Source organism: Bombyx mori, chromosome 25 (assembly GCF_030269925.1).
Source record: "Bombyx mori chromosome 25, ASM3026992v2".
NCBI classification, from domain to species: domain Eukaryota; kingdom Metazoa; phylum Arthropoda; class Insecta; order Lepidoptera; family Bombycidae; genus Bombyx; species Bombyx mori.
This window is the reverse complement of record NC_085131.1, coordinates 11781230-11808447: the sequence shown is the minus strand read 5'-3', so window position 1 is coordinate 11808447 and position 27218 is coordinate 11781230. Positions and strand designations below refer to the sequence as shown.

At 38.8% G+C, this 27218-nt stretch overlaps 2 protein-coding genes and 1 long non-coding RNA gene across 3 annotated transcripts in view; 1 reads left to right on the top strand and 2 right to left on the bottom strand.

Moving 5' to 3' along the window:
• Positions 1-9645: 9645 nt before the first annotated feature.
• LOC101741869 (uncharacterized) lies at positions 9646-12060 on the bottom strand. The gene is made up of 2 exons (XR_209796.5): positions 11704-12060; positions 9646-11490 (listed from the first exon to the last, which is right to left on the bottom strand). It is a non-coding gene; the product is annotated as an uncharacterized LOC101741869 (long non-coding RNA).
• Positions 12061-13690: 1630 nt separating this feature from the next.
• LOC101742301 (hemicentin-1) overlaps positions 13691-27218 on the bottom strand; it is a 166132-nt gene continuing 152604 nt past the window's right edge. The window contains exon 16 of the transcript XR_009976694.1: positions 13691-13904. The gene's annotated coding sequence lies outside the window, so the exon portion shown is untranslated. The remainder of the gene's footprint in view (positions 13905-27218) is intronic.
• On the top strand, positions 20654-26096 carry LOC101742020 (protein Fer3). The gene is made up of 4 exons (XM_004927160.4): positions 20654-20803; positions 22851-22944; positions 24484-24647; positions 25414-26096. Exons 1-4 carry the CDS (start codon positions 20759-20761, stop codon positions 25585-25587), a joined length of 477 nt encoding a protein of 158 aa, XP_004927217.1. The 5' UTR covers positions 20654-20758; the 3' UTR covers positions 25588-26096.

Here is a 27218-nt window from a genome sequence, read left to right as displayed (position 1 = left end):
TTGCCGCGGCACATTTTTAGCGATTCGAAAATTTGACAGCAGAAAAGAAAAAATATCAGTTTAAAAGTTATTTACTTACCTATTACCTATTGCAGGTACAATGTATGATTATAAATAGCAGGAATATAATTTTTAATGTAAAATGTGGCGGCAGCATGGTTCTGAATCCCTGACTTAGATAAATGCGATGTTAAATCATACAAAAAAGTTTTCATCATCGCTCATTCTATAATTTTTTTATTGACCTTGTAGGCAGATGAGCATACGGCCCACTTGATGGTGAGTGATTACCGTCGCCCATGGACTTCAGCAATGCCAGGGGCAGAGCCAAGCCGCTGCCTACCGCTTAATACTCTCCACAAGCCTCTTTTGAAGAAGGATTTCCCAACATTCATGCAACTACCCAAATAACATTCCAGGCTGAACTGATTTACCGTCCAACATCTCGGTCGGTAACTCGACTCGTGACGTACCCTGATGTGCCACATCACGTGGTGAGAGTCAGGGTCCGCCCATCCGTGGTCCTCCGTGAGCTGGACCGAATCGCTTACCGACGCCGCCCAGCACTGGCCATCTCTGCCGTCGATGACTTCTTGCGCTCCGAAGCAACCAAGGTAACAGGGATTCAATAGCCAGTTTAAACCTTGCTAATAACTAAACCTAAACCTAAGTCTAAGCCTTACTTACCTAAGCTTAAGAGAGAGAGAAGCAGAAAACCAAACGAAATGGAAGCTGATGGTTACAAAGAGCCACGAAGGCCTTTCAGGGACACGACCTTCAGCAATGAAGTATGCGACTAAGAATAGAAAGCTTAAGACAACATTTTTAGAACAATCTAGTTTGTTATATTCACACGGATTGCTGTAATTTCTAAAAAGATTCTGTTGAATCTTAGAGGTAATGACATTAAAGGCACTATTCTATTCTATCAGCCCACAGACGTCTACAACTGGAAATAGGCTTCCCTCAAGCCTCGCCACAAAAGGCAAATAAGCATCCAAAAAAACAATCGTAATTTAATTCATTATACTATAATATTATTTGATCGATTCTCAAATCGGTCAAACATACATGTGTTAAACAGGTTTGTTTGCTATTTGCCTGGTTGTTTATTAACTATATTAATGTATATATATATAAACGTATATAAGTCTTTGACAATCCTAATTTGGGGCCGGATGATCGTGCGTGATTTTTTTTCAGTTACAATTTTTATTTTAATATATATGTCAGCACGCGCCAGGGATGGCTAAGCGGTAGTTTCCGTCATCACTCGTATTCGATTGAACTCAGTTTAGTCAATAAAACTTTTCAATAATAATTATTGAAACTCAACACACACAACTTTCACAATGACAGGGTAAACCGACAGTTTCGTTCCACATACTGACAGACCGACTGACTGACTGACTGACTGTCAGAGACTCACTGACTGAGACGGACGGAATGACTGTCTGACACGGAATGCCACGACTCTGTCCACGTACCGCCATTTTATACTGTGGCGTTACGGAGTCTACCCTAGATTTTGTGATATTTATCAAAACAACATTTCATCATTTAAAATAATAGTCAAAACAACGTCTTCATATTACTAAAAGTCGTTAACCACGACATATAAAAAAGTACCGTTTTCGTTAACGTGCTTGTGCGATAGGTTGGTAGGTAGGTAGTAATAGGAAATAATAATTGGGGGATGTTTCACAGACTTTCGAAGATGAGACCCGTCGAATTCGCGCCGACACTGCGGCTTTGATCCACCGGGCTCGCTCTGTGGTGCCGCGCGCCAAGTCCTTAGCACCACTCGACACCATCTACTCGTAAGCTCTTTTTATTTATCGTCGTTGTCAAACCAAAATCTGCTGTCGACCTTTTCGTAAAGTTCACAGCCCTATCTACGGTATAAAAAAAAACCGTTATGTGTCTATAGATTTAATATTTATCTATAGCTTTCATTTGATATAGTTCTTAAAGATTCACCTTCATATAAAAATTTATACGAAAATGTTTTTACTCAATAATTCAAAATAGAGTTTTTGCACATAGCAGTTTTTGGTTTGACAGCGACGTTATCTTAAATTGTTTAGATGTTTGAACAAGCTGAGCTGAGACACCTGGTCGTTACCGGAGCCCATAGACAACTATATCGTAAATTCCGCCACTCATCTTGAGACAAGAGTTCTGAGGTCTCAGTTGTAACAATACTAGCGGCTGAACCACATTGCGAACCGAAACGCATTACTGCTTCACGGCAGAAATAGGCAGGGCAGTGGTACCTATCCGTGCCTTAGAACCTTTACCTTAGAAATTGACTTGTTATTCATAAATAAATAGGCAATGACATTATACTTGGTCTGGCCATAAATACTGTTACAAAGGAAAACAAAAAAAATCTATTGTAAATAACATTTATTACTTTTACAGTGTGTTAGTTTAATACATAAATATAAAACAATTTAAAGTATAACAAGCTTATTCGAAGTGGTCTCCATTGGCTGCAATACAGTCCTTTAAACGTTGAGGCCAGTTATCAATAGAAGCACGCACTCTTTCCATGGGAAAAATTTTCACTGCCAATCGTACGGATTGTTTTAGGGACTCCAAATTATCATGGCCTTTAGAGCAAGCCATACTCTCTAAAACTGACCATAAATCATAATCCAGCGGATTAATGACCTGACGCCGAGTCTTGCTGGAAGGACCATTCTTGATTATTGAACATGGTGTTGTTAAGGGGCTTCACTACTTTCTCAAGAATGGTATCTTGATACACTTGTGTGTGCCCACGTTGCACTCTGTCGACTAATTGGGAAGCTTCCTTAGAGCTTTGAGCATAAATACGGTCATTTTGGTTAAAGCGTTGCTCAATTGTAAAAAAATTCTCATTCGTAAACAAAAATTTTCTATGACCTCCCTATGCGTACCGCTTCAGTAGTTGTTTCAATTTTACCACCCTATTCTCTTTTAAATTATCAGTTAAGAAATGACCAGTACGTCTCTTATAGGCTGCAAGTCCTAAGTCATCTTTTAAAATACGCGACATGGTTCTAGGTGCTATCTTCATCTCCCGAGATAAAATCTTTTGCTTTCGGACAGGATTTCTTCGAATTCTTTCCCTTACTGCTTTGACCCCCCTTTTTGTACGAACATTACGTGGACGGCTAGATCTTTTTCTGTCACAAACAGAGGAGGTCTCATTGCACCTATTAATAGCCCGGTACACAAACCTTTTACTAATACCTAGCGTATGGAGAGTTTTTAAAATTGCATTTGGCTCCATACCTACTTTGTGTAATGCAATCACAGCGATTCGGTTCTCTTTATCACCCCACTCCATTTTAATATTGCAAAATATTGTACAATGTATTGGCGCCAAAATGAGAAAACTCAATGAGCAATCATATAAAAATGATAGATTCCAAATTCAAATGTAATATTTTGTTTATTTTTAATTGTAAGAGTATTTATGGCCAGCCTAAGTATAAAACACGTTAGTTGACGGATACAATATTTTATTTTAGAAAATAAACACCAACGTTTAGACTTATACAATAATCGTAATCGTATATTGATCTCCAATTATAACAGTTTCGAGTGGCTTAATGCCAAAATAAGCTATAGATCTAGTAAAATAGGAAAACAGTGAAAAAAAAAACTATTAAATACTGCTCAGAATGTTCTATCGTGTTGGTCTGATTACTAAAGCAGAGTACGAATCAATCTCAAATGCTTTATCACATTATATAAGTATATTTCATACTCAAAGTACTCCCTACAGACATACATTCCACTGAGTTTCTCGCCGGATTTTCTCAGTGGGTCCCGTTTCCGAGCCGATGGTAAATTCAGCATAACACTACTCTTGCTGGGGCTAGTGTTAGCAAATTCTCTCAGGTCGAGCCCGTGAGCTCACCTACCCGTCCGGGCATAGCTGGAATAGCCCCTTAGGCTACCAGTGAATAAAAGGTAGGGAAAAAAAGGAAAATAAGTATTCCGATTTCGAGACATGAATATCAATTTGAGTTGGCTAGACAGCGTGCGGGGAACATAGAAAAGTCTTTTCTTACCCAAATACAGATGTAACCTATAAGCAATATCTTTGTGGCGGTAGCTATCATAGAACACAAGATATTTGTTGCATGCCTAAATCTCGCTTACGACATTTACAAGATAAATTTGCATATTATTATTATTTTTATTATATACAAATTCAGAAAAAGCAATATTTGAATATTTGGAAGATCTTCCCAACGCGTTAACCTCCCAAATGAGTCACTACCAGCGAAAATATGCAAATTCGAACTTAGTTTGTTATTGTGCGTCTTATTTAACAACTTCCATGCCACTGAATAGCTATTTCAGTTCTATCATGATCAAATCGGGACGGATATGATCCTTAAAAATGCTAGTCACCGACGTACGTAGTCCGAAGAAAGTTTGTTTATATCAAAAGCCGAGACTTATGGCCGCATAGCTTTAGCTGGATGAGTTTCAGAATGGAATGAAACTTGACACTGGACTCAGCTACTACCAGCTGCGGGTGGGTTCCAACAGGGCACCTCAATAGCGGACAACAAATGAGACAAGAACTAAATAGTACAATCGTATCTTCAAGGAGTTTAAAATAGATTTGATACTTTTTCAAAAACGATTATTTTGTTTACTTGTAATATGTACAAAATTTACGAAACATTCTCATATTATATAAGAAAGATATAGGTATGTACCTACATGTCATAAAGGGCACATAAAAATGCAATAATATCAAATACGCAGTTAGCCGACGTGCCGACAAATAATTGGCGTAAATTCAGATAAAACAGTATAACGTTAATATGTTTACGCGTTCGTGTGTTGCTAAATTTATTTTAAGAATAACCATGAGATTTGTATTTGTAATTCGAGAATATGACTGCCCGGCCCTTGATCTCAGGGTCGAATAACAAAACCTTGCATTACTCCTGGTGCCAGGTCAAGTTTTTCCCGGCCTGATGTAACAATACTAAAATAGACTATTGATGCGTCTATCAAACGACAGGCCTGGCACTGACATTGTCGACAATGTGCGCGAAGGTTAATTATTTGGCAAACATTGTGTCCACCCAAAAACTCTGTTAATAAGCATAGAAAATCCAGAATCTACACAGTAATTATTATATGTGCACATAGTTGCGGTTATAAATGTCGTTGAATATTTTCGCAGCCAAACTACATTTTAATTTATTTACTGTGACGTATGATTCACGTTACAGACCGCTGATTTAAATTTAGAACGTTAAATGCCAACAACCGTTGTTCGCCTAGCAGCTAAATGTTTATTTTCATTAAAATTGCGACTGTACATTTGAGAAGCACTGTTTCGTTTATCACGTCCGATATTATACCTACAGATATTCATACGGCGAACCGATCCCGTACCGTTTCAGCAATGACGCTTACATTGCTAAGCTTTTGGTGCCCCTACGCAGCGTCGCAGATAGCATCCACAATCTTTCCTTCTATCACGAGCCAGCCAAGAAGTTCACTGGTGAGTCGTAGATACGCAGCATAACAAGAGTAATACTGACGAAACTAATTATTCGGTAGTTGTTTTAATGTATCTCCCTTCCATATTACATGTTCGTACCTTTTAGACGCCTACTAATAGTCTAATTCTAGTGTGACCCCCGTGATAACCGCGTCGTTGTCGCCAGGACGCGGCAACCTCGCGTGCGTGCACTACTCCGGTAAGAAGGCCTTCTCCAACCGTAGGCCACTTTACAAGGAGCTCAGCATCAGGGATGACGTGAACCTGCTCTCGTTCTACGCGAAGAACAGGCTCGCGGCCGCCGGTCTGGCCGTCGAGAATGCAACAGGTATCTCAAGACTATCGCGACGCTAGAACTGCTTCCTTCGCTTAACTTATTTAAAAGAAGTACATAAATAAAGGTCGATCGCCACCGGCGTTGAGGCTCCTAAAATTTATGATGATTAAAGCATAAAGTCTGTGTCTAACCCTGCGTGTGGTGTCTCTTGCAGCGGGCGACGCGCTGAAACAGCCGGCGGCGGCGCAGTGCGCGTAGCTCTGGCCCCGTCCTATCTCTGATCTCGGTATAACGCACCACGACACTAACCGACATCATCTATATTTTTTAAACATATTTATCTATTTTTGTTACAAATTTTTTATTACGAGTACGAAACTTTATTTATTTTCCTAGTCATTTTTGCACGCGGTTGTTTTTTTTTTTTAAATACCGCGTTAAAGTTTTGTTTGCGTTCGAGAATACTCGAACGCTCAACTCGACTGATTTTTTAAAAATAATAAAGAGTTTTTATTGAAATATTGTAGTTGTTTTAGTTTGGTCGATTAACGTTCCTATTGTCACGCTTCTAGTACGAGAGCTTCAGATAATGCTTTGCTTCTTGACTAAAATCTGTATTAACATAATCGTAATAACCCACATAAATAAACGAATTAAATCACTATATAAAATAATTATATGTCATTTGTAAGTTTAGTTAAGTTTCTCAAGCGGTGGGAGCTCACATTGACCGCTAAGCATTTTTCGAACCTCAAACGCTCCAAAGATAACTCGGTTACATTGGAAGTTATCGCATCATTTATATCACAGCATGTAGCAAGCAGCACTCGACTGGATAGAACAGAAATGTCACACCGGCTTCGCCACTGAGCTTGTACTGGGATCCATCTAATCTAACAGCTTTCAATGATGAACGTGTCGATTGTCAGCTGCAATGGGCTGTGTTGCTTGCTCTCTCCATCAACCTCGACCACCGATGACCATTGTCATTAAGCAAGACGTGAAATGTTATTAACATAACACCAATGGTCATCCTTTTGTTTAGAATAAAAATAACATTGGCCCTGGTGCAGTTAAACTGCTACCTTGGAGGCCGAGCCGCAAATTTCAGGCGCCTCAGATGATGGAAGATCCTTCACGTGAGCTGAAGGCAGCCAAAGCGGAACGCGAGGCCAGGTTCCGAGCCTCCACGGCCGAACCGGTTTTGGCTCCCACTGCAGATTTAGCTGAAATCAAGAAAAAAAGGCAACAGGAAGCCAGAGCTGCCGAAGAAAAGTGAGTTTTAATTTAACGTCAATCATAAATTAATCTTGGCCCTTCAATAAATAGGAAGCAAAGGTCACGGGCGTTGACAAAATCATGCACACGATAAATTCCTGTAAAATGGTATTCTACAAACAGCTTTGGCAAAAATAAATAAAAACTGATGAGATAAAATCAGAAGCGGACTTGCGACCCTCCTAATAGGGATTCGCGATAGGTTGGTATTCTTCTATTATTGTAAGTTACCGTTCCCCTTCCTTGGATCATTCTCCTTCGTGTAATACTTATCTCTTGTTCGATAAATAGTTGTAAGTTACTGCTAAGTTATTAAAATAGTAATCTGTTTTTATTGCTATAGGGCTTTAAAGGATGAGGCGAAACGCGAGGCTGAACGAAAAGCTCAGGTAACCAAACAAAAAGAAAAGAAAATACGAACATAATAATAAAATTATCAGAGGTAAAACTAAAATGCTGGTATGTCCATAGGCCGAGCGAGAAGCCGCTGAAAAAAAGAAAGCAGAGGAAGAAGCTAGAAAAGCGGACGAGGCCAAACGTAAGGCTGAAGAAGAAGCCCGTAAGGCTGAAGAAGCTCGGTTAGCTGAAGAGGCTCGTCTGGCCGAAGAGGCGAGATTAGCTGAAGAAGCCAGAAAGGCCGAAGAAGAAAGGCTAGCTGAAGAAGCTAGATTAGCAGAGGAGGAACGTATAGCGGAAGAGATTAGATTGGCCGAAGAGGCAAAGTTGGCAGAAGAAGAAAGGCTTGCCGAAGAAGCGAGATTAGCAGAAGAAGCCAGATTGGCTGAAGAAGCGAAATTAGCAGAAGAGGCTAGGCTAGCAGAAGCTAGAATGGCAGAGGAAGCGAGATTAGAAGAGGAGAGGCTGGCTGAACAAATTAGACAAGAAGAGCTTGCGAAATTAGAGGAACTAGAAAAACAGGCACAGGAAGAACGCGAAGCAGAACTTGCACGACAGGTATGTCAATATCTTTTAAATCGATATTTTAAGCAATTTGAAACGTACATAGTAAACTTTTGAAATACCAGAAATTATACCATATAGTTCTGGTTACCCCGAACTACAATTCCACTTTTTCATTAGTCCAGAGAAGGGTATTTATATTCTTGCATGCAAGGCTTCGACCCGCCACACCGACGGTAAATAGGACTTGAATTTTATTGTAATTAAGTGGTATGAGGGCGGTTCTGTGGAAAGGCTAGATAAGACATATACAGAAATATTTTACTAGGTATGATGGTCTTTATCCACATTGAAGACTTCATTTATTGTGGTGTTGTAATACGGTATGTGGTGTAGGAATTACTATTTTCGGGTAACTAGGCATTGACATGTCCCGACTATGTTACAGCTTGAATGGTGGGAAGTCGTTATACAATATAATTGAAACGTCCTCTTGTCTCAATTTCGGTCTACGGGTTGTAGTAACCACTATACACAAAATTGTCGCTGTTCCTTTGATAAAAATCTTTCAGCGGCTTAGTTTGAATTGATGCCAAAATTGAATGTTTTTGATAAGTTTGGGTCTGTGGCAGGTTCTCAACAATCTTATTATTGTTTAAAAAACATCAAAATTGTCGGGTTATAACTTTATTTCGTTATCAGGCTGCTGAATTAGCCGAGATCGCAAGGCAAGAATCAGAGTTGGCAGCTGCGCGTTTGGAAGAGCTGTCGCAGAGTGGTTCCGCTACAGATGTTCCAGAGTCTAGGTATTAATCATAATCACTTAATGGTATTAATAAAGTCGTTTCTATCATGGCGGAACGTTTTAGAGGCTTAATAAATAATCAAACACTACAAGAGAGGGAATAATAATTTACATCTTCAGCAAAAGATAATATTATTTTTCATTTCTTCAAGCACTTGTAGGTTTAAATTAAGTGACATCTATTTTTTAAACCGGCAGACGTCTTTACTTATGTGTTGTGTAAGAATATATAAGCCGTCACGCTAATGTGTGGCAGTTTGATTAAATATAATTCCAATTGCAGTGCTGAGGAACCGGAACCTATCATAGAAGAGCCAGAATCACCCCAGGTAGTCCCTGATGCGCCAGCAGAGACAACAGAAGCTGAGTTAGAACAAGCTGATGCCAGCGAAGATGAAAGAGCAGAGCCTGATCTTACCGACGAAGAATAACCGATTAATTTAGCAGAAAAAATCGAGATCTAATTCATTATATTTTATTTTATTTTGAATAGTAAAAAATTTAATGTCTAAGGTTAATAAAAAAAAAATGTTTTTATTTTAACAAAACTAAACATTGAATATGTAATTGCATTTCAACAAATCTGGTAATTGTATGCCAGTCTAACGACTAGTTCATAAACTGAAGTTTAAATACAGATTTGATATAGGTAATTCTTTTTTTTTATAAATTTTATATGCTTAGTATTGTTCATGTTGGATTCACTGTGTTATCATGAACAATATCAGAGCATGATAGTATCCCACTTTTACAGCTTTCACATGCATAATCAAATTATGTGTGAATGAAAGATATGTTACTAGTTATGGTTTTGAGTTTTTAAATAACCATGTTAACTTATATATAAAAAAAAAACTGTTATGTAATGTTATAGTTTATTGATTCTTTTTTAACAATAAAAGACATATATAAAAATGTTTGATTTCATTTTTAATTTTTTTCATAATTGAAACATATCAATACATTAATAAAATAATAATAAAATTATGGACATAAAGATATTTTTAGTGTATCCCTGAGCTTATAAACAGTATGATTTTGATAGTCATATTCAAAAATGAGATAAAAGTCTTTGGGCTGGGAATAAAATTAAGCAGCATCACGACCCAGAGCACATACATTAATGACCCAAGGCTTTGCACATTATACAAAATACATTGTTCTATTTTCTCTACCTATTCGTTGGTAGCCTAAGAGGCTACCATTAAGCCTAAGAGGTTACCACTCACCATCAGGTGGGCTGTATGCCTACAAGAGTAATAAAAAAAAGTGCAATAACATGGTTTGCTGTCCAGCAATTTAGTGTGCACTATACCAATAGCAGATATGTCTATTTAAATAACCTAACCATGCATAAAAACCTAAGACAAAAGGTGGGACAGATAGCCCACTGAGTTTCTTGCCAGATCCTCTCAGTAGGCCGTGATTCTGATTCATTGGAAGATTTAGAAAAGCATTGCTCTTTTTTTTTTTATTGCCCTTGTATGCAGACAAGCATACGGCCCACCTGATGGTGAGTGGTTACCGTCGCCCATGGACTTCAGCAATGCCAGGGGCAGAGCCAAGCCACTGCCTACCGCTTAATACTCTCCACAAGCCTCGTTTGAAAAAGGACATGTCATAGCGCTCGGGAAACACCGTGGAGTGGAGCTCATTCCATAGCCGGATGGTACGTTGCAAAAAAGACCTCTGGAAATGCACTGTGGATGACCGCAGTGGCTCCAGGTAGTATGGATGAACTCTACTCTGGTGGCGGGCGGTGCAATGGTAAAAACGAGATGCCGGTATCATCTCGAATAATTCCTCAGAGCACTCCCAATGGAACATACGGTACAAAATACAGAGGGAACCGAAGTCGAAGATGCTAATACAAAGACATATCTCCAAGGCTGAGACACATTAGTCTTCACATTAAGTGATGCTAACATAGCAAGGTTACTAGCAAACGGTAGGCAAAAAATGGAACACTTTTACACCTATATAGCTAGGTGGGAGCCAAAAAATTAAGTTTCCGATAAATGAGTCGTCTATTATCAAAGGTGGCAATCTGTGCATTTGGACAAAAAAAATTTATTGATATGTCAATACAGATTGATTTGAATATAATCGTCTCCTTCAAAAATACGGTTCAAATCTGCATTAAAGAAAGGTAAATAGTTAACCTGTTATTTATCTAAGATGTCGTTCTGAAGAGTTTTGTGACTGCCAATGGAATACAAAGTCAATAATTCGTTTTTCTGATTTACCAATCATTGTCCAAAAGTCAGATTGCCGGCTTTGATAATAGTCGACTCAAATACATATTTTAGTAAGTTCACGCAACTCAAGTTTATATTCAGGAATCATTTCAATGTTCCTTAATTTATACATATATACAGGTATGACAGTAATGGCTCTTTTCTCAATGTCTATTTTAACATAACAGTATGTAACAGTAAATTCATTTTTGATACAGAAACTGAACTCAACCAATAAAAATATTTTGCTTTGTTGTTTTATTAATTACCAACTTAACGCTATCTATAGATCCATTTTTTCAATTTCTTCAGTCGTTTTATTGAGTTCCTCTTTTGATACTGGCTGTTTCTTTTTTACTGGTGGCTTCTTTGGTGCTTCAAGATTTTTCTTATTTTTAGTATTACCTTTAGGTTTCTTATTTATATTTACAAATTCTTTGTCGATTTCAGCTACCTTTTGCTTGATCTGTAAAAGATTTTTTTTCTCAAGTTGGTTAGATAGTCACAGTCTAAGTAAGTTTGTCTCTTTAAAGCCTAGGCTTATTTTTTGCTAAAATTATATTTATCAAGTTTTTGTTTAGGTCTTTGACAAATGTTGGTAATATGCTTATAACGATGGTTTGGGTTAATTTAATTTTATGTCAACATGAAAGTCAGGTCTAAGGCAATAATTACTTACATTTTTAAGACCTAAATTCACTGCTTTGGCTTTAGTTTTTTTCAAACTCTTAGCCCCCGCCACCTTGAAAACATTAGTCTTTGATCCTTTTTTCTTGTTTTTTCCCATTGTATTTTATTTTAATTCAGTATTTTCCAACAAAGCCGCGACGGGATACACTTACGTTTCAAAATAAAAATATGTCAAAAATGTCAAAATAAGCACGTGTTGTCTTTTTCTTTTTTTTTCCTTATAGCAATCGGTTTCTTACCATGCTATGATTGCCAGTGTTGAGCTTAAAAAAATCTTCAAATAATTTATGCAGACTCTATTATGTGTAAAACGAAGCGTAGTTGAATGAAATAGAAGATTAAAATATTTTTCATGTACATAAATTTTTATAGCTAATTTATACTTTAGAACTTGGTTGGTAGGTAAAAACGGTTGTCTTAGATCTTAACGATGCTATAACTTCTTTTTTCATGCGTTTTATATTATGGTCGTCATGTGCTCGATGTCACGTAATGTATCTCATTTTATTAAAGCACTACAAATTAGATATCGGCTCAGAATACACCAATTAATTTATTTACATTTAGTGTTTTATTATGAGTTGATATAATTGAGGTGTCTAAAATTTTTAATTATTGGGATAGAATAGAATGGATTAACGCGATGAGATAGTGAGATCAAGTGGGAAGACACAACGAAATAATGAAGAAGAAAAACATTATCATTGTATTTCTCTTCTTCTGTCTTTGGTTTATGTGCCTAGCTAATCAGATATCTTGAAATTGGTGAAAATTATTTTAAATTACCAGGTTTTAATAATGAAAATTAGCTGTACACCGATGTAGATTTGGTTAATAAAGTCGTTTTCAAAAAAAGATTTTTATTATAGATATAGATAGATTTTTATTATAGATATTATAGATATAGAAGATATTTTTTTTATTACTTGTAATGTTGAACGACCTCATGGCAATGTGAATATGTTACGCTTCCTTGACACTATGCTGTCTTAATTACTTAATTGTATGTTAGGTACATTTCATAAGTTCGCAAATTATAATTGTGGGTTTAATTTTTATTACAATGTTATTTGTTCCTTCCTAGTGAAAGTTATTTGAACACGTCAAGTCAAATACGCTATTTGTTGCCGGATTTGAACACCGGCATAGTCGGAGCGCTCGATACGATACGATTATTAATATATCATTTGTCTTATCTCCTAGGCCGCGACGACTTCCAGTAACCTCTCTTCAGTTTTCGCGCGTCGTATTTTATCGTTTCCGACGTTTCTAATACCTACTTACTACACAGTTGTCGATTTCACGGCCTAGTGACGAAAATAAACCGAGATTAAATCGTAAAAGTAGTTTTAATTAGGTGATATTTTGAAAGTATGTATGTCCTTAGTGGTATTCAGTACCTCGGTTATTGCCGATTAAAAATAACGAGTGTGGGACTTAGAATTTAGACTGGACGGCGCTAGAGTAGGATTTATAGAAGGTGGTATATAGTAATTGACGTCTTGGGACTGGCTGAAACTTAATCACAATCATAAGACAGATTGAATCACAGTTTTTTTTCCTATTTAATCGCCGGTAACTTAAGGGGTTATTCCAGCTACTCACGGACTGGCTCACAGATAAATTATGGTACACGTTATATTGTTTTCAATAAACTAAACAGTAGCAACCCCAGTTCCTTTCAATGACACCCCAATTGTACAGATGGCCGTCTAAACTGCGCCCATTATCTTCGGTCTCGTTTAATTAAAAACATATTAGTTTGTTAGCGTTGAAAATGCGATTTTTCGCGCGTGCGCCCATCGAGCTTGATAATAATTCGGTATTACGTAGTTGACTTATCTGTTTCTCGTTTAAATTAAAAGCAATAGCATTTAACGAAATATTTTGAAGATTGACCTAGCCAAAGATAATTAAGGTATCTTAATCGATTGTTAAGCTAACTATAAATATATACTAGATACAAGATTTAATAGTTTATTTATTTATTGCTTAGATGGGTGAACGAGCTCACAGCCCACCTTGTGTTAAGTGGTTACTGGAGCCCATAGACATCTACAACGTAAATGAGCCACCCACCTTGAGATATAAGTTCTAAGGTCTCAGTATAGTTACAACGGCTGCCGCACCCTTCAAACTGAAACGCATTACTGCTTCATGGCAGAAAGAGGCAGGGCGGTGGTACTTACCCTAGTGAAGCTTGATTGTTTTGAAGTTGTCATGGTCTAAAGGATAAAACGCTGGCTGCGTCCGTATCGAGCTATGGGACTGTGCCGGTGTTTAAGCACCGTAGGCAGGCACCTACCGATTTTTCTAACGAAATACGTACTTAACAAAAATTCACGAATCAAGTCAAGAATTAACATGGTGTAACATAAATTAAACTCGCAAAAAGCCTTATGATGGGTAGGTATTTTTTTTCTTTTCTTCCCTACCTAATCGTTGGTAGCCTAAGGGGCTATTCCAACGTTACGCGGACAGGTAAGTGAGCTCACGGAATCGATCTGAGAGAATTGCTAACAGTAGTCCTAGCAAGAGCAGTGCTTCGCTGAATCTACTACCGGATCGGTATCGCGACCCACTAAGAAGATCCGGCGAGAAACTCAGTGGACTGTGTCTATAGGCTAGTGTGCTTAGTGCGAGTTTTTTAACCGTAAAAGTTAACCCAATTTTGTAAGTAGTTGGAACAGCGCCCGTAGAGGCAAACGTAGGCAAACGATCCTATTCCATACAAATTTTAATATGAGCTAACTTTTACGCTATCGTGAACGTTAAAAAACTCGCATTAAGCATATCGTTCGCACGTCGAACCGGTAGGTACCACTATCCTGTTTATTTCTGCTTCTATGCCAGTAATGCGTATGTACACTTTATATCCAATGGGTCTTGAAATCATTCTTACGTCTAAGCAATAAAAAAATGTTGCTTGTATTGTAGACTTTTTTTAATAACTTTTTTAAATTATTACGAAATAAAGCAAGTACTACTAGAGACATTTAGGTAGCAAATATTTAGCCAGATTCGCATAGGTTCCGCAAAACAATTAGTCAATCCAATTCGTCTGTATTATTTATCATATCAAAACATATTTTACTTTCACCCTCGCAGTCAACACGTGTGAGTAGGGCCTTCCATTTTATATTAATATAAACGTGTCCCCCTTTTCTCCGCATTATTGGACCGTGTAATTCATTTGACATGTTTTGCTAAATCTCATAATTTGACACGGAGCTGTTTCACTTTATTTAAGCCTTACAATGTTTTAAGTATGTTAGAGGGAATAGTAACATTTACAGGCCAAATTATCCACAATGTATATTGTTTAAATGTAAATATACGAATAATGGATACGGTCTACTATAACTTCCAATAACTCGTCATCCATTCCCAATACTGGATTTTTGTTGTTATCAAACTACATAGATTCCTATCCTTAAGTCGTAACAAGAGCACAGTAATGGCGGTGCTCGATTGATCTGGTCAATTGTGGGCCAATCGGTTCCCTGCCTATTAACGTGAAGAAATATTCTTAGGCTTCAGTGTGAAGATTGCTCTCATTGCAAGGCAATTGAATGATTGGAGAGGTAGTATACTTTATCTATAGATGAGTAGACCACACGTCTATATTGTCACTTGATAATAGAAGCCTTGATAGTTGATTGCTTCCAGTTAATCAGGGCAGGCATACTAGCTCATAAGCTTTTCAGTATCTATTGACAAACTTCTAACTTGAGATCTTCTCTCTTGAATAAGGGAGAACTACGTATAATAACGTCTCACCAGGAAACTGGAAAGACCTCCGGGCCACCAAAATTGTATTCCGAAAAGTATATATCGATGCTTGAAAGGCAAACGTGACTAAGCGACAATGCGTGAACTTTACAGTAGACTAATTTAAAGTTGAAATACCTAAAAACAAAATTTATTTTAACGAATCTAGCTGTAGTAGAATCTAGCTAGTAGCTGTAGGATTGAAATGATTTTAATAGACCTAGAAATATTTTTTTTGTGCATCGAATATGGTTATTGCCTATCATTTATGTACAAAGCAGTTACTGTCGCTTAGTCATGTTTGCCTTTCAACCGTCGATATGCATAGCTATCCTAAACTTCTTAATAAATGTTCTCCTGTTTTTTTTTGGAGTTTACTCCTTTAGAATCGATTTACATATATAGGCCCGGGGTATGAAAATTATGGGGACCAAAATCGTACTAGCATGTCACACGAAATGCGTTATGCGCCTGATTGCGCATGTCACACGAAATGCGTTATCGCAGGTGACGCCGGGCTGCTGCGCCGGCAGTCCGCCACAAAGCCTCGTACTGATCGCGCGTTTCTCTCATTATTGTATTTTCATATATTTGTTAGTCGTTTGTTTTGTGTCTCGTTAATTTGTTAATAATCTGTAGTGTATCGTGTTGTCGTAATATAGAACTATTTCTCGTATTGTTTCGTTTAATTTTTTATATCCAGTAAACTCCAGTCGTGCGTCGGAGCGGACACACACACTTTTTTTTTTTTTTAAATCAAAAAAGCTTTAGTAATAGGTAGAAGATAATCTAATAAATTGCAAAACTCTTTTTGTAGTTATAGTTTGCGACAGATACCCTCAATATTGTCAGGTTATATAATTATTAGCGAAATTTGATGTATTGCCTAAATTCAAAATAGATTCCAGATTTTTGTTTCGAGAGTTTGTCTCCAACAAACGGACGGACGAAAGTTTCAGAAGCTAATGACATAAATTTTTAAGCTGAAATCACAGAGACTGACATCTCGGTTTTTATTTATCTATATACATATTAATACGTGAAGCAAAAACTTTGTATCCCTTTTTACGTAAATTGCGCAGACGGAGGAGCATGAAATTTCTCACGCTTATAGAGAATATAGAGAAGGAGTGTAGAATGTTAATATTGTCTTAAATTATGCATAAAAAATACATTAAATCAATAAAAATAAAAACATTACACACACTACCATGTATTTGACACACACACGCATGCATAATATTTGTTTATTGTCAAACTTTTCTTAATGTTTAAGTCTGTGATCAAATTAACAATAGATTAAATATTGTTTGTCTTTAATTTTATATTTATCTAAAGTGTAGTCTTGGCGTAATCTGTGATTATTGAAGTATTCTATTTGACAACAGAATCATAATAGTAAACAAACTTATAATTTCAATTAATTAAAGTCGAATTTCGACTTCTAGGGGACCACTAGTAGATATTAAGCCAGTGATTCTCAACCACTGTTCCGCGGCACTTTTGTGTGCCGCCAAATTTCAAAAGTGTCCGCCAAATTTTGCGAATACATAATAATGTTAATATGTATTATTAAATTATATCATTTTAAAAGAAAAATATTTTAAACATGAATATATATTTAAATCCACAAAAAAAAAAGTATATTTTAGTTTATTTCGTATATTAAAAGTTTTTGATAAACTATTTATGCAGTGTGTTGTAGGAAGTAAATAAATTTTACCTTTTTTTTTGTGTGCCGCCAAATTTTTAAATCGTTAAATATGTGCCGCAACAAAAAAGGTTGAGAATCACTGTATTAAGCATTCAAAAATCTAGGTCCGCAGCTGTCAGCGGACGAAGGTTTAATTAGCGTCAAACCAAAACACCCCAAACTAGTGAATCGGTCTAATGCGATTATTTCGTCAGTTTTACCCCATCCGCGTCAAAAATGACAAATATCCACAATTTAGCGGATAGAGAACGAATCAGCCATCTGCTCTCCGTCACGCCTGCGCTGATGCAATTATTAATAACAGATTATCGCGGTCGAGTTTAGTGCAAGTGTGTCTGAAATGTTTCAAAGAAAAGTTATATTTAAAAAAAATATCAAGCTGTCTTAAGGCCAAGTCTCTTTTACGTTGTGGATGTCTATGGGCTCCAGTAACAACTTAACACCAGGTGGGCTGTGAGCTCGTCCACCCATCTAAGCAATTAATAAAAAAACAAAAAAAATCCCTGGTGGTAGGACCTCACCCGTGCGGACCCACAAGACGTCCTACCACCAGTAATTACGCAAATTATAATTCCAAGCAAAGTTATTCCTTCACCGTGGAAGTCAATCGTGAACATTGCTAGGTACGTATTATACATTTAGCGGGTGTGGTTGTTCGGCAACTGACGGACAAAACCTCGTTCGTAACTTAATATACAATAATCTGTAAGAGTATCTTGAAAATATCATTAGCGCGACTCAGGTTCAGCGGATTTGTTCTATTTTGAATTGATTTCCAATAAGTGCATTTTCAATTCGGCTGTATTTTTTATGTACGGTTACCTCGGTACTTTTTTCTAGGTGTACCGATTTTGATGTTTTTATTAAAATAATATCAAGATCTGTGGGCTTGGTGCGAGTTTTTTAACGTTCTCGATAGCGTTAAAGTTAGCTTATATTTGTATGGAATGGGATCGTTTGCGTACGTTTGCCGCTAGGGGAGCTGTTCCAAATGCATACAAAATTGGCTTAACTTTTACGCTAGCGAGAACGTTAAGAAACTCGCACTAAGCACACAGATCAGTGAGTAGTGTTTGTTTTATTCATAATTGATTTCGACTACACTGATGATGTTCCTATTTTGTTTCGTTGAAATCGGCTTACTGTCTTTCTGATGAAATTTTGTATTTTGTGATAAATGCCGCCACGTCAACTTTTTGTCACATCGGAGTTTATTACTCGTCGAGCCCGCAAGCGACGGGCTCGGCAAGGGCGGTGACCGGTGCTTGAGGTACCTAAAAGCACCGTTAATGGATCGGGAGGGTCCGTAATAACGTGTAGAGGGCGACGTCGACTGTTGACCATTCGGTCCACAGGATCGTTTTTCTTGCATTAGATACCTTCAGCTCTAACACTAGGAGCAGGTTGAGGAACCCCGGTAACCGTACTCGTCGAACTCGACAAAGAGGTCGACGTGCAACCTAACCCATGCATCAGCCCGCTGAGTTTCTCGCCGGATCTTCTCAGCGGGTCGCGATTCCGATCTGGTAGTAGAATCATTCCCAAAACTGCTCTTGAGTTGTAAGGTCTCCTTTGGAGGCGCTCCTTTTTTTTTCTTTTTTTTATGATTGAAAGATTACTGGTGGCCCGGAGGCCTTTTCAGCTTCACCAGGTTAGGTGGGCGAGCAAAGGCTCAGCCAGGAGGAGTAGGATTTGCTAACAGCTGCCCGAGTGCCTCCGAAGGAGACCTTACAACTCAAGAGCAGTTGTTTTGGGAATGATTCTACTACCAGATCGGAATCGCGACCCGCTGAGAAGATCCGGCGAGAAACTAAGCGGGCTGATGCACGGGTTAGGTTAGGTACACGTCGAACTTTTTGTTGAGTTCGACGAGTACGGTTACCGGGGTCCCTAAGCCTGTTCCTAGTGTTAGAGCTGAAAGCGTCTAATGCAAGACTGATTGGATCTGATGGATCCGTAAACACGTGTCTAGGGCGACGACAGTTACTTGTTCCTGCATGATCAGGATTCGGGGAGAAGTCAGCGGCGGCAACGATAAGGTGATTATCATGTCGCATAGTCTTATTGAAGTAACGTTCCGATACTGACTTTATGTGTTTGCGGATCGATTCAAAGGTCGTCGTGTAGATCGACATTCCTCACGAACCACGTAGCCCCGACGGCTAACCTGCAAAAGCGGGATTGTAGAGATTGGAGGCACTCTATGTGTGAGCGAGCCGCGTGAGCGAACACCACACTCGTGTAAGTCATGACGGTCACGGCTCTCCTCTCTTTAGTCGGTCTCTTCATTGCTGTAGGTTGAAGCGCTGGTCGTCTGATGCACCATACACCTTCCTGTCCTCGGCGGTCTTATAGCCTCGGTTATTGGCAAAGCTAGTGGGAGTCTACCAGATCTAATCAGCTGGTAGGAGAGCGCCCGTGTGGTATTTTCCCGTCAACCCGACCGATGTTACGGCTAGTTGAGCCCGTGAGCTTTTTTTTTTTGAGCTCACCTCCGCGCGATTTTGGAATAAACTCATAGGCTACCAGAAAATAAGTAGAGAAAAAAATCAGGGTTTGAAAGTAAGTATGTATAAAGTCCGCTCTATGATTAGCTATCAAGAGTAATTTGATACGCTGCAGCCTGACTGTGCTCTTAGCTTTGCAAGAGTTCATAGGTACCGATCATCTTTTTTTTGGTTTTTTTCCTACCTAAGTTGATAGCCTTACGAGGCTATTTCAGTGTAACCTTAACTAGTAGGTGACCTCACGGGGCTCAAACCGGAGTGATGCTAACACTGACCCTAGCAAGAGCAGTGCTTTGCAGAATCTACTACCGGATCGGACACGCGACCCACTGAGAAGATCAGGCGAGAAACTCAGGCCGATAATCAGCTACCATTGGGTGGACTGAAAACTCAATAGCAATAAAAAAAGACTGCGGTGACTCAAGGAATGGAGGTTTGACCCGTACTGGATCTAGCCATTTCAATTAAGAAAATAATATGTGAAGATAATGTAAATTATAATAAATATAATATAATTAATTATCTATATAAAATATTTTATTCATTCATATCGAGATAGCAGGAATGAGGCTGTTTTTGTTTTAAATCACCAAGAGTCATCCAGTTCTATGGAAGCCGTTTCAGACCAATCGATTCACGTACAATGTTAGGTTCTGTAGTGAAAATGTAATAACGTTATGATTTCGAAATCCTGCGAACGAGGATTTCATAGTCCGCCCACCGCATCAGCTGCGGCCAATCGGGACGAGGGATGTTTCGACTCACCCTTATAACATCCAATCGGAATCGAGAAATATGTTGCCGGTCACCGTTGGGGTGGCACGAGATGAAACCGTTTCATTATGTTCTGTATCGCCTGGGATTTGGGTCGATTTTTGCTTAAACGAAAACTTTAATAACGCTGTGCTTATGATATTCGGCTGTGGTAGAGATATCAGTTTTGATTTAGTTCATTGCGGTGTTCTTCTCGTGCTGGTCACGCGTCCACTGTTGACGCAGTGGTGTATTCGTTTGGCGGTGTGTGCTAAAGTATCAAGATTCATTTCCCGCTGATGTCATACGGCAGCGACACGGCTCACGTGTGGTCCAGCTCGGGAGTAAGTGTTATTGACATGCCAATTTGGGTCTACGGAAGGACTTCGGTTCTCTTTGTGTTTTGTACCGTATGTTCCATGGGGAGGGCTCTGAGGATTTTTTTGAGATGATCACCTCATCTCCATTTTACCATCAGCATCCCCGCCACCGGAGCAGACTTCGTCCTCTTTTTTTTTTTTTTTGTTTACATTGGTGGACGAGCTCACAGCCCACTTGGTGTTAAGTGGTTACTGGAGCCCATAGACATCCACAACGTAAATGCGCCACCCACCTTGAGATATAAGTTCTAAGGTCTCAAGTATAGTTACAACGGCTCCCCCACCCTTCAAACCTAATGCATTACTGCTTCACGGCAGAAATAGGCAGGGTGGTGGTACCCACCCGCGCGGACTCACAAGAGGTCCTACCACCAGTAATTACGCAAATTATAATTTTGCGGGTTTCATTTTTATTACACGATGTTATTCCTTCACCGTGGAAATCAATCGTGAACATTACTGTCTGGAACCTCTGTTTTCGTTAACAATGCTTTTCCGAATAACTTTATTGCCACGTGCTATCCGTCTTTGAAATAAGCTCACCTCCACGATATTTCCCTAGTTCTGTCTGTTAACGTGTTTCATCAGAAGTAATTCCTCAAAAAAAATTACAGTGTAACCCCACTTAATTTTCTAAATTTGATGTTTCAAAAAACAATAAAACGACTTATTTCATTTAGGTACAAAAAAAATATGTGCAATACAATTTTCAATTGTTTTCACACCTCTAAAGCTATATTTGCAAAAACCCTTCCCCACCGCGCTTACCACTACGTATAAGAAAACAAAATACCCGGAAAGATGAAATAGGTTTTGTAGAACTAAAACACGCACTAGCCACTGCTCACACTGCAGTGATAAATTTAGGATGGGAAAAGAGAAATAAAAAAATTAAATACATACTTAATAATTTTTGATTTATAATGAAGTGGTCGTGGCCTAAAGGATAAGACGTCCGGTGCATTCGTATCGAGCGATGCACCGATGTTCGAATCTCGCAGGCGGGTACAAATTTTTTCTAATGAAATGCTACCAAATGTTCTCGATTGACTTCCATGGTGAAGGAATAACATCGTGTAATAAAAATGAAACCCGCAAAATTATAATTTGCGTAATTACTGGTGGTAGGACGTCCTGTGAGTCTGTACGGGTCAGTACGTAGGTACTACTGCCCTACCTATTTTTGCCGTGAAGCAGTAATGCGTCTCGGTTTGAAGGCTGGGTTAGCCGTTGTATTGCAAAAACTGAGACCCTAGAACTCATATCTCAAGCTGGATGGCGGCATTTACGTTATAGATGTCTATAGGCTCCGGTTACCACTTAAAACCAGGTGGACCGTCTCGTCCAACCATCTAAGCAATAAAAAATATGTAAAATAATTAATTGCTAGGCGATTATACATATCTACTATTGTTTAGTTGAAAAAAAAAAGAGATTCCAGTCAATCTGATGAGTAATTCAACGTGCATACCTTTTTTGGACCTTGAGGTGGGAGTCTCAATTGAATTGTATAAGAGCTGTCAGACTTTACAAATATACATGTCTAATTAAACAAATCAAAGTGCGATAAGCAATGCGATAGTAAATTATTATGATATATATTAATATTATAAAGCTGGAGAGTTTGTTTGTTTGAACGCGCTAATCTCAAGAACTACTGGTCCGATTTGAAAAATTCTTTCAGTGTTAGATAACCCAGTTATTGAGGAAGGCTATATAACATCACACTAAGACCAATACAAGTGGAGCACCAATAAAGAATGTTTCAAAATAGGGATTTAAATAGCTCATTAACATTCTATAATTCAAAAATATTTTCACTTTCTACGTAAATGAAGTGTGGAGTAAAATTTAGCGTTATGCCAAAGAAACTATTCTACGCGGACGGAGTCGCGGGCAAAAGCTAGTTATGATATAAACCGTTCCGTTGTAGTGAGTGATTCGCATGATTTTACTTTGAAGGGGTTTTCTCGTGAATTTTCTAGAAGTTATTAAGGTTCTTTGCGTTTAGGGCAGTGAGGTGTCACCATACGGGCCCCTGTGGGACGCGCCGCCGGCTCCGGTGCCTTACCCCGATATCCTGGCTTTTCCACCGGCCGACCTCGGTAAGAATTGGACCATTAAATTATTTGTTATAGCGTAGCTGTGTGATTTTTATTGCTTTAGGAGAATAGAGCTCACGGACAGGCAAGCGATGGAAGAAACGACAAATGAATCGGTCATTGTGCGGAAATTTCTGATCGGGGTATGTGGTTCGTCTTTGGAACTTGTATATTATATCTTTTTTTATAGCGTAGATGGTTGGACGAGCTCACAGCCTACCTGATGTTAAGTGGTTACTGGAACCCATAGACATCTACAACGTAAATTCCGCCACCCACCTTGAGATAAAGCTCTCAGTATAGTTACAACGGCTGCCCCACCCTTCAAACCGAAACACATTACTGCTTTAAGGCAGAAATAGGTGGGGGGGGTGGTGGTACCTACCTGTACGGACTCACAAGAGGTTGTACCATCAGTAAATCTTAACTTGTTAATGTCTTTAAAACGCCCTAGGTACGAAAGCAGACGGTGATGCGAGGTCCTCTTAAACGTCTTGGATGTACTGTGTGAAAAATATACGAGAGAACATTATTAGTGCAGAGATGACGTATGGTAGACTCGAACGATGGGATAAGAGCAAGAAGAAGTAGCTTTTTTTTTTTTTTTATTGCTTAGATGTGTGGACGAGCTCACAGCCCACCTGGTGTTAAGTGGTTACTGGAGCCCATAGACATCTACAACGTAAATGCGCCACCCACCTTGAGATATAAGTTCTAAGGTCTCAATTATAGTTACAACGGCTGCTCCACCCTTCAAACCGAAACGCATTACTGCTTCACGGCAGAAATAGGCAGGGTGGTGGTACCTACCCGTGCGGACTTACAAGAGGTCCTACCACCAGTAGCTATTGCAATGACACTGAAACTTAGATTCAAGGAAGGCGACATTGTTCATGATGCCACGTTCGCATTGACCTACGTTTTTTACTCTCATACCCAGGCTGTTGTTCTATAGAAATAGCCCATTGAGTTTCTCGTCGGATCTTCTCAGTAGGTCGCGATTCTGATCCGATGGTAGATTTTGCGAAGCGCTGCTCTTGCTAGGGCTAGTGTTAGCTAATTCTGTCAGGTGGAGCCTGTAAGCATACCCGTCCGTCCACGAGAATCTGGAATAGTCCAGCGAGTAAGTAGGGAAAAATTAAAAAAAAACCGTGCGCATGCAACTTGGTGCACGTGAATGAAGTGAAACTTCTTTTTTGATTTGTAGTATTGTGGTTTTCCTCATTTTTCATTCTTAAATCAGATTGCTCTTGTAATAGGGAATGCTGTGTATAAGAGATGCGACATCTTCAACATTTATATTATATATATTTTAAATTACCTATAGGTAGAAAAACAAATAAATTGTATATAATATAGTTCATTAAAATATATATATTGGACGTTACTCTTTGCTAATGCTCGCGCTGGCCTGTAACAGGTATACTACCCGCACGCGTTCGAGTATCACACATTCGTTAAACGTTTAACGCAACTTTGTTGGAAGTCGCATAAGAAGTTTCACTTCAAAAACCTGTTGTGTAATCAAAGTATTTATGTTAGTTTGGTCGGCGGCTGGCTGTGGGCGCAGCGTCGCCCGCGCCACGCCGAGCAACAAGAAGCCGCGGCGGCGCGTGGCCTCCGTCGCGCAACGCCGCGCCGCCAACATACGGGAGCGACGCAGAATGTTCAACTTGAACGAGGCCTTCGACAAACTGCGTAGGAAGGTACGTGTTTTCACTACACAGGCATGACAAGCACCGGTTACCGTCCTCGAGCGAATTAATGAGCGCTATGACATGTCCTTCTTCAAAAGAGGCTTGTGGAGAGTATTAAGCGGTGGGCAGTGGCTTGGCTCTGCCCCTGGCATTGCTGAACGGTAACCACTCACCATCAGGTGGGCCGTATGCTCGTCTGCCTACAAGTGCAATAAAAAAAACCCACAGACACAGCCCACTGAGTTTCTCGCCGGATCTTCACAGTGGGTCGCGTTTCCGATGCGGTGGTAGATTCTGCGAAACACTGCTCTTGCTAGGGCCAGTGTTAGCAACACTTCCGGTTTGAGTCCCGTGAGCTCACCTACACATTAGGGTGAAACTGAAATAGCCTCACAAGGCTATCAGCATAAGTAGGACAAAAAAAAGAAAAAAAGAATTAAAAATCTCTACTAATATTCCATTTGAGAGTTCCCGCTACCAGACGCCTGTCGTGGCGTGCTTCCTCTTTGACAGGACATAAGACCTACAACGACTAGACATAGACTAAGATAGATACTTGACAGGTGATTCGATAGAAACAAAAGATAATGGAACGAGGGCGGACGTGACTGGCGTCAGTCAGTCAGCATTTTCAATGCCTTGTTAGAGATAGAGAAGTTAAAAAACTCGCACTAAGCACACTGATTTTCATTTCCGAATCTAATATAGGTACCTTAGAGGAGAATTTTTAATCGGTTATTAAGTAATAGGCGGTTTAATCTTGTCTAATCTTCAGGTACCGACGTTTGCATACGAAAAACGTCTCTCTCGCATCGAGACCTTAAGGTTGGCGATTACGTACATAAGCTTCATGTGTGAGCTCTTGCACGGGTCGCCGCAACCTCACCACGGCCATTCTGCTATACATCCGCCAAGACTTTTCGACTCCGAGGTGACCTGGTGCGGCTGAAGACAACGTCTCCTTGATGGGAATCTTAATTTTCTTCGTAATAGTTATTTTAATAGCGAAACTTAATTTTATAAGTGTTTGATTTTTATAATAGATTTATTTGATGTTTATTTTAATTTTTGGCTAACAGTGAAGTTGCAAGAATAACATTGGTCAGTAGTTATATCTATCTCCCTTTGATATGAATGGATAATTTTAAAGTTCAATTATCTAGTTCCTTATGTATAGTCATTTTAATATAACCATTGTACTGGATGAGGTTCTAAGATTGATTGTTGATTGGTTGATTGGTTTGTGTTTTGCTGTAACAATTTCGGAAGGCAAGTTCGGAAGGACATCCCTAAAGCTGTTTGTGACAAGATTCAAACTCCAAATTTAGTTTTAATTTGTAATGATATCCTAGTCTTCCACTAGTCATTTAGGTGTAATTTTTTTTAGATTAATAATGTATATGCGTGTTTCGTATTTCATTTTTGTTTCGTTTAATATTAAAATACAATATTAACCGTTTAGGCTTTTTATTTGGCTGTTCCATTTAAAAATAATATATAGCATACAAATAGCAATAAAAAAAAATTTAAAATATTTTACTACTAAGCTAAATATCACTGTAGGGGAATGATACCCCGCCCCGCTTAGCTTACTATGCAGTTATCGTGCATATAGTAATGAGCAGCATACGAGTCAGTTAGTGGTCAACGTGCAGCGCACCACCGCGGTCGCAGACGCGAATAAACATGTAATTATACGTAGTGTTTTATTGACCGCTCCGATGAGGTTTATGGAGGTCAACACGCAACAAACCACAAACGCACACGCCACCTCCTCCGTCTTCTTCCAATAAACCTCACATCACTAACTATACCCTATTCCAATGACGAAGTCCCTTTTGACACTTCTTAGAACGTAACTCCTCACTTTCCGCATAATTTGAAATAATAACCATATTTTGTTAATGGTCGTAAATTATCATTTAAAAATACACAATAAATCTAAATCATTATACAATTATTTCACACACATAATAACGTAATAATAACATCTGTCAAATGGGACTTCGTAATTGGAATAGAATATAACTACTAAACTAATTTACTACTGGTAATTTACTAATTTACTGGTGGTAGGACCTTTTGTGAGTCCGCGCGGGTAGGTAACACCACCCTGCCTATTTCTGCCGTGAAGCAGTAATGCGTTTCGGTTTGAAGGGCGGGGCAGCCGTTGTAACTATACTGAGATCTTAGAACTTATATCTCAAGGTGGGTGGCGCATTTACGTTGTAGATGTCTATGGGCTCCAGTAACCACTTAACACCAGGTAGGCTGTGAGCTCGTCCACCCATCTAAGCCATAAAAAAAAAGAAAGTAATTTTGGGTTTACATTTTTTTGGGACATGATGACATCTAGGTAAATTTGGAGCAGGGGTTATTGGCACAAGTCACTTCTAGTTATGTATTATCTTTTTAAATACCTTCTCCTTTCCAAAGTATCCCTGCCAAATACACCTTGATAGTTGTGATAGATTTCATTATTCTATTTATTTTGGTAGCAAAGTAGGTTCTAATCTTAACAGCAATATTGCTATATACAATACTATAGAAACTCCAACTTCGTGTCTCAATATAAGTGGC

Coding starts and splice junctions, on each gene's coding strand:
- LOC101742020 (XM_004927160.4), top strand. CDS start 20,759: ATGTCATACGGCAGCGACACGGCTCACGTGTGGTCCAGCTCGGGA. Junction 20,804..22,850: donor ACGTGTGGTCCAGCTCGGGA/GTAAGTGTTATT, acceptor CTTTGCGTTTAG/GGCAGTGAGGTGTCACCATA. Junction 22,945..24,483: donor TTTTCCACCGGCCGACCTCG/GTAAGAATTGGA, acceptor TATTTATGTTAG/TTTGGTCGGCGGCTGGCTGT.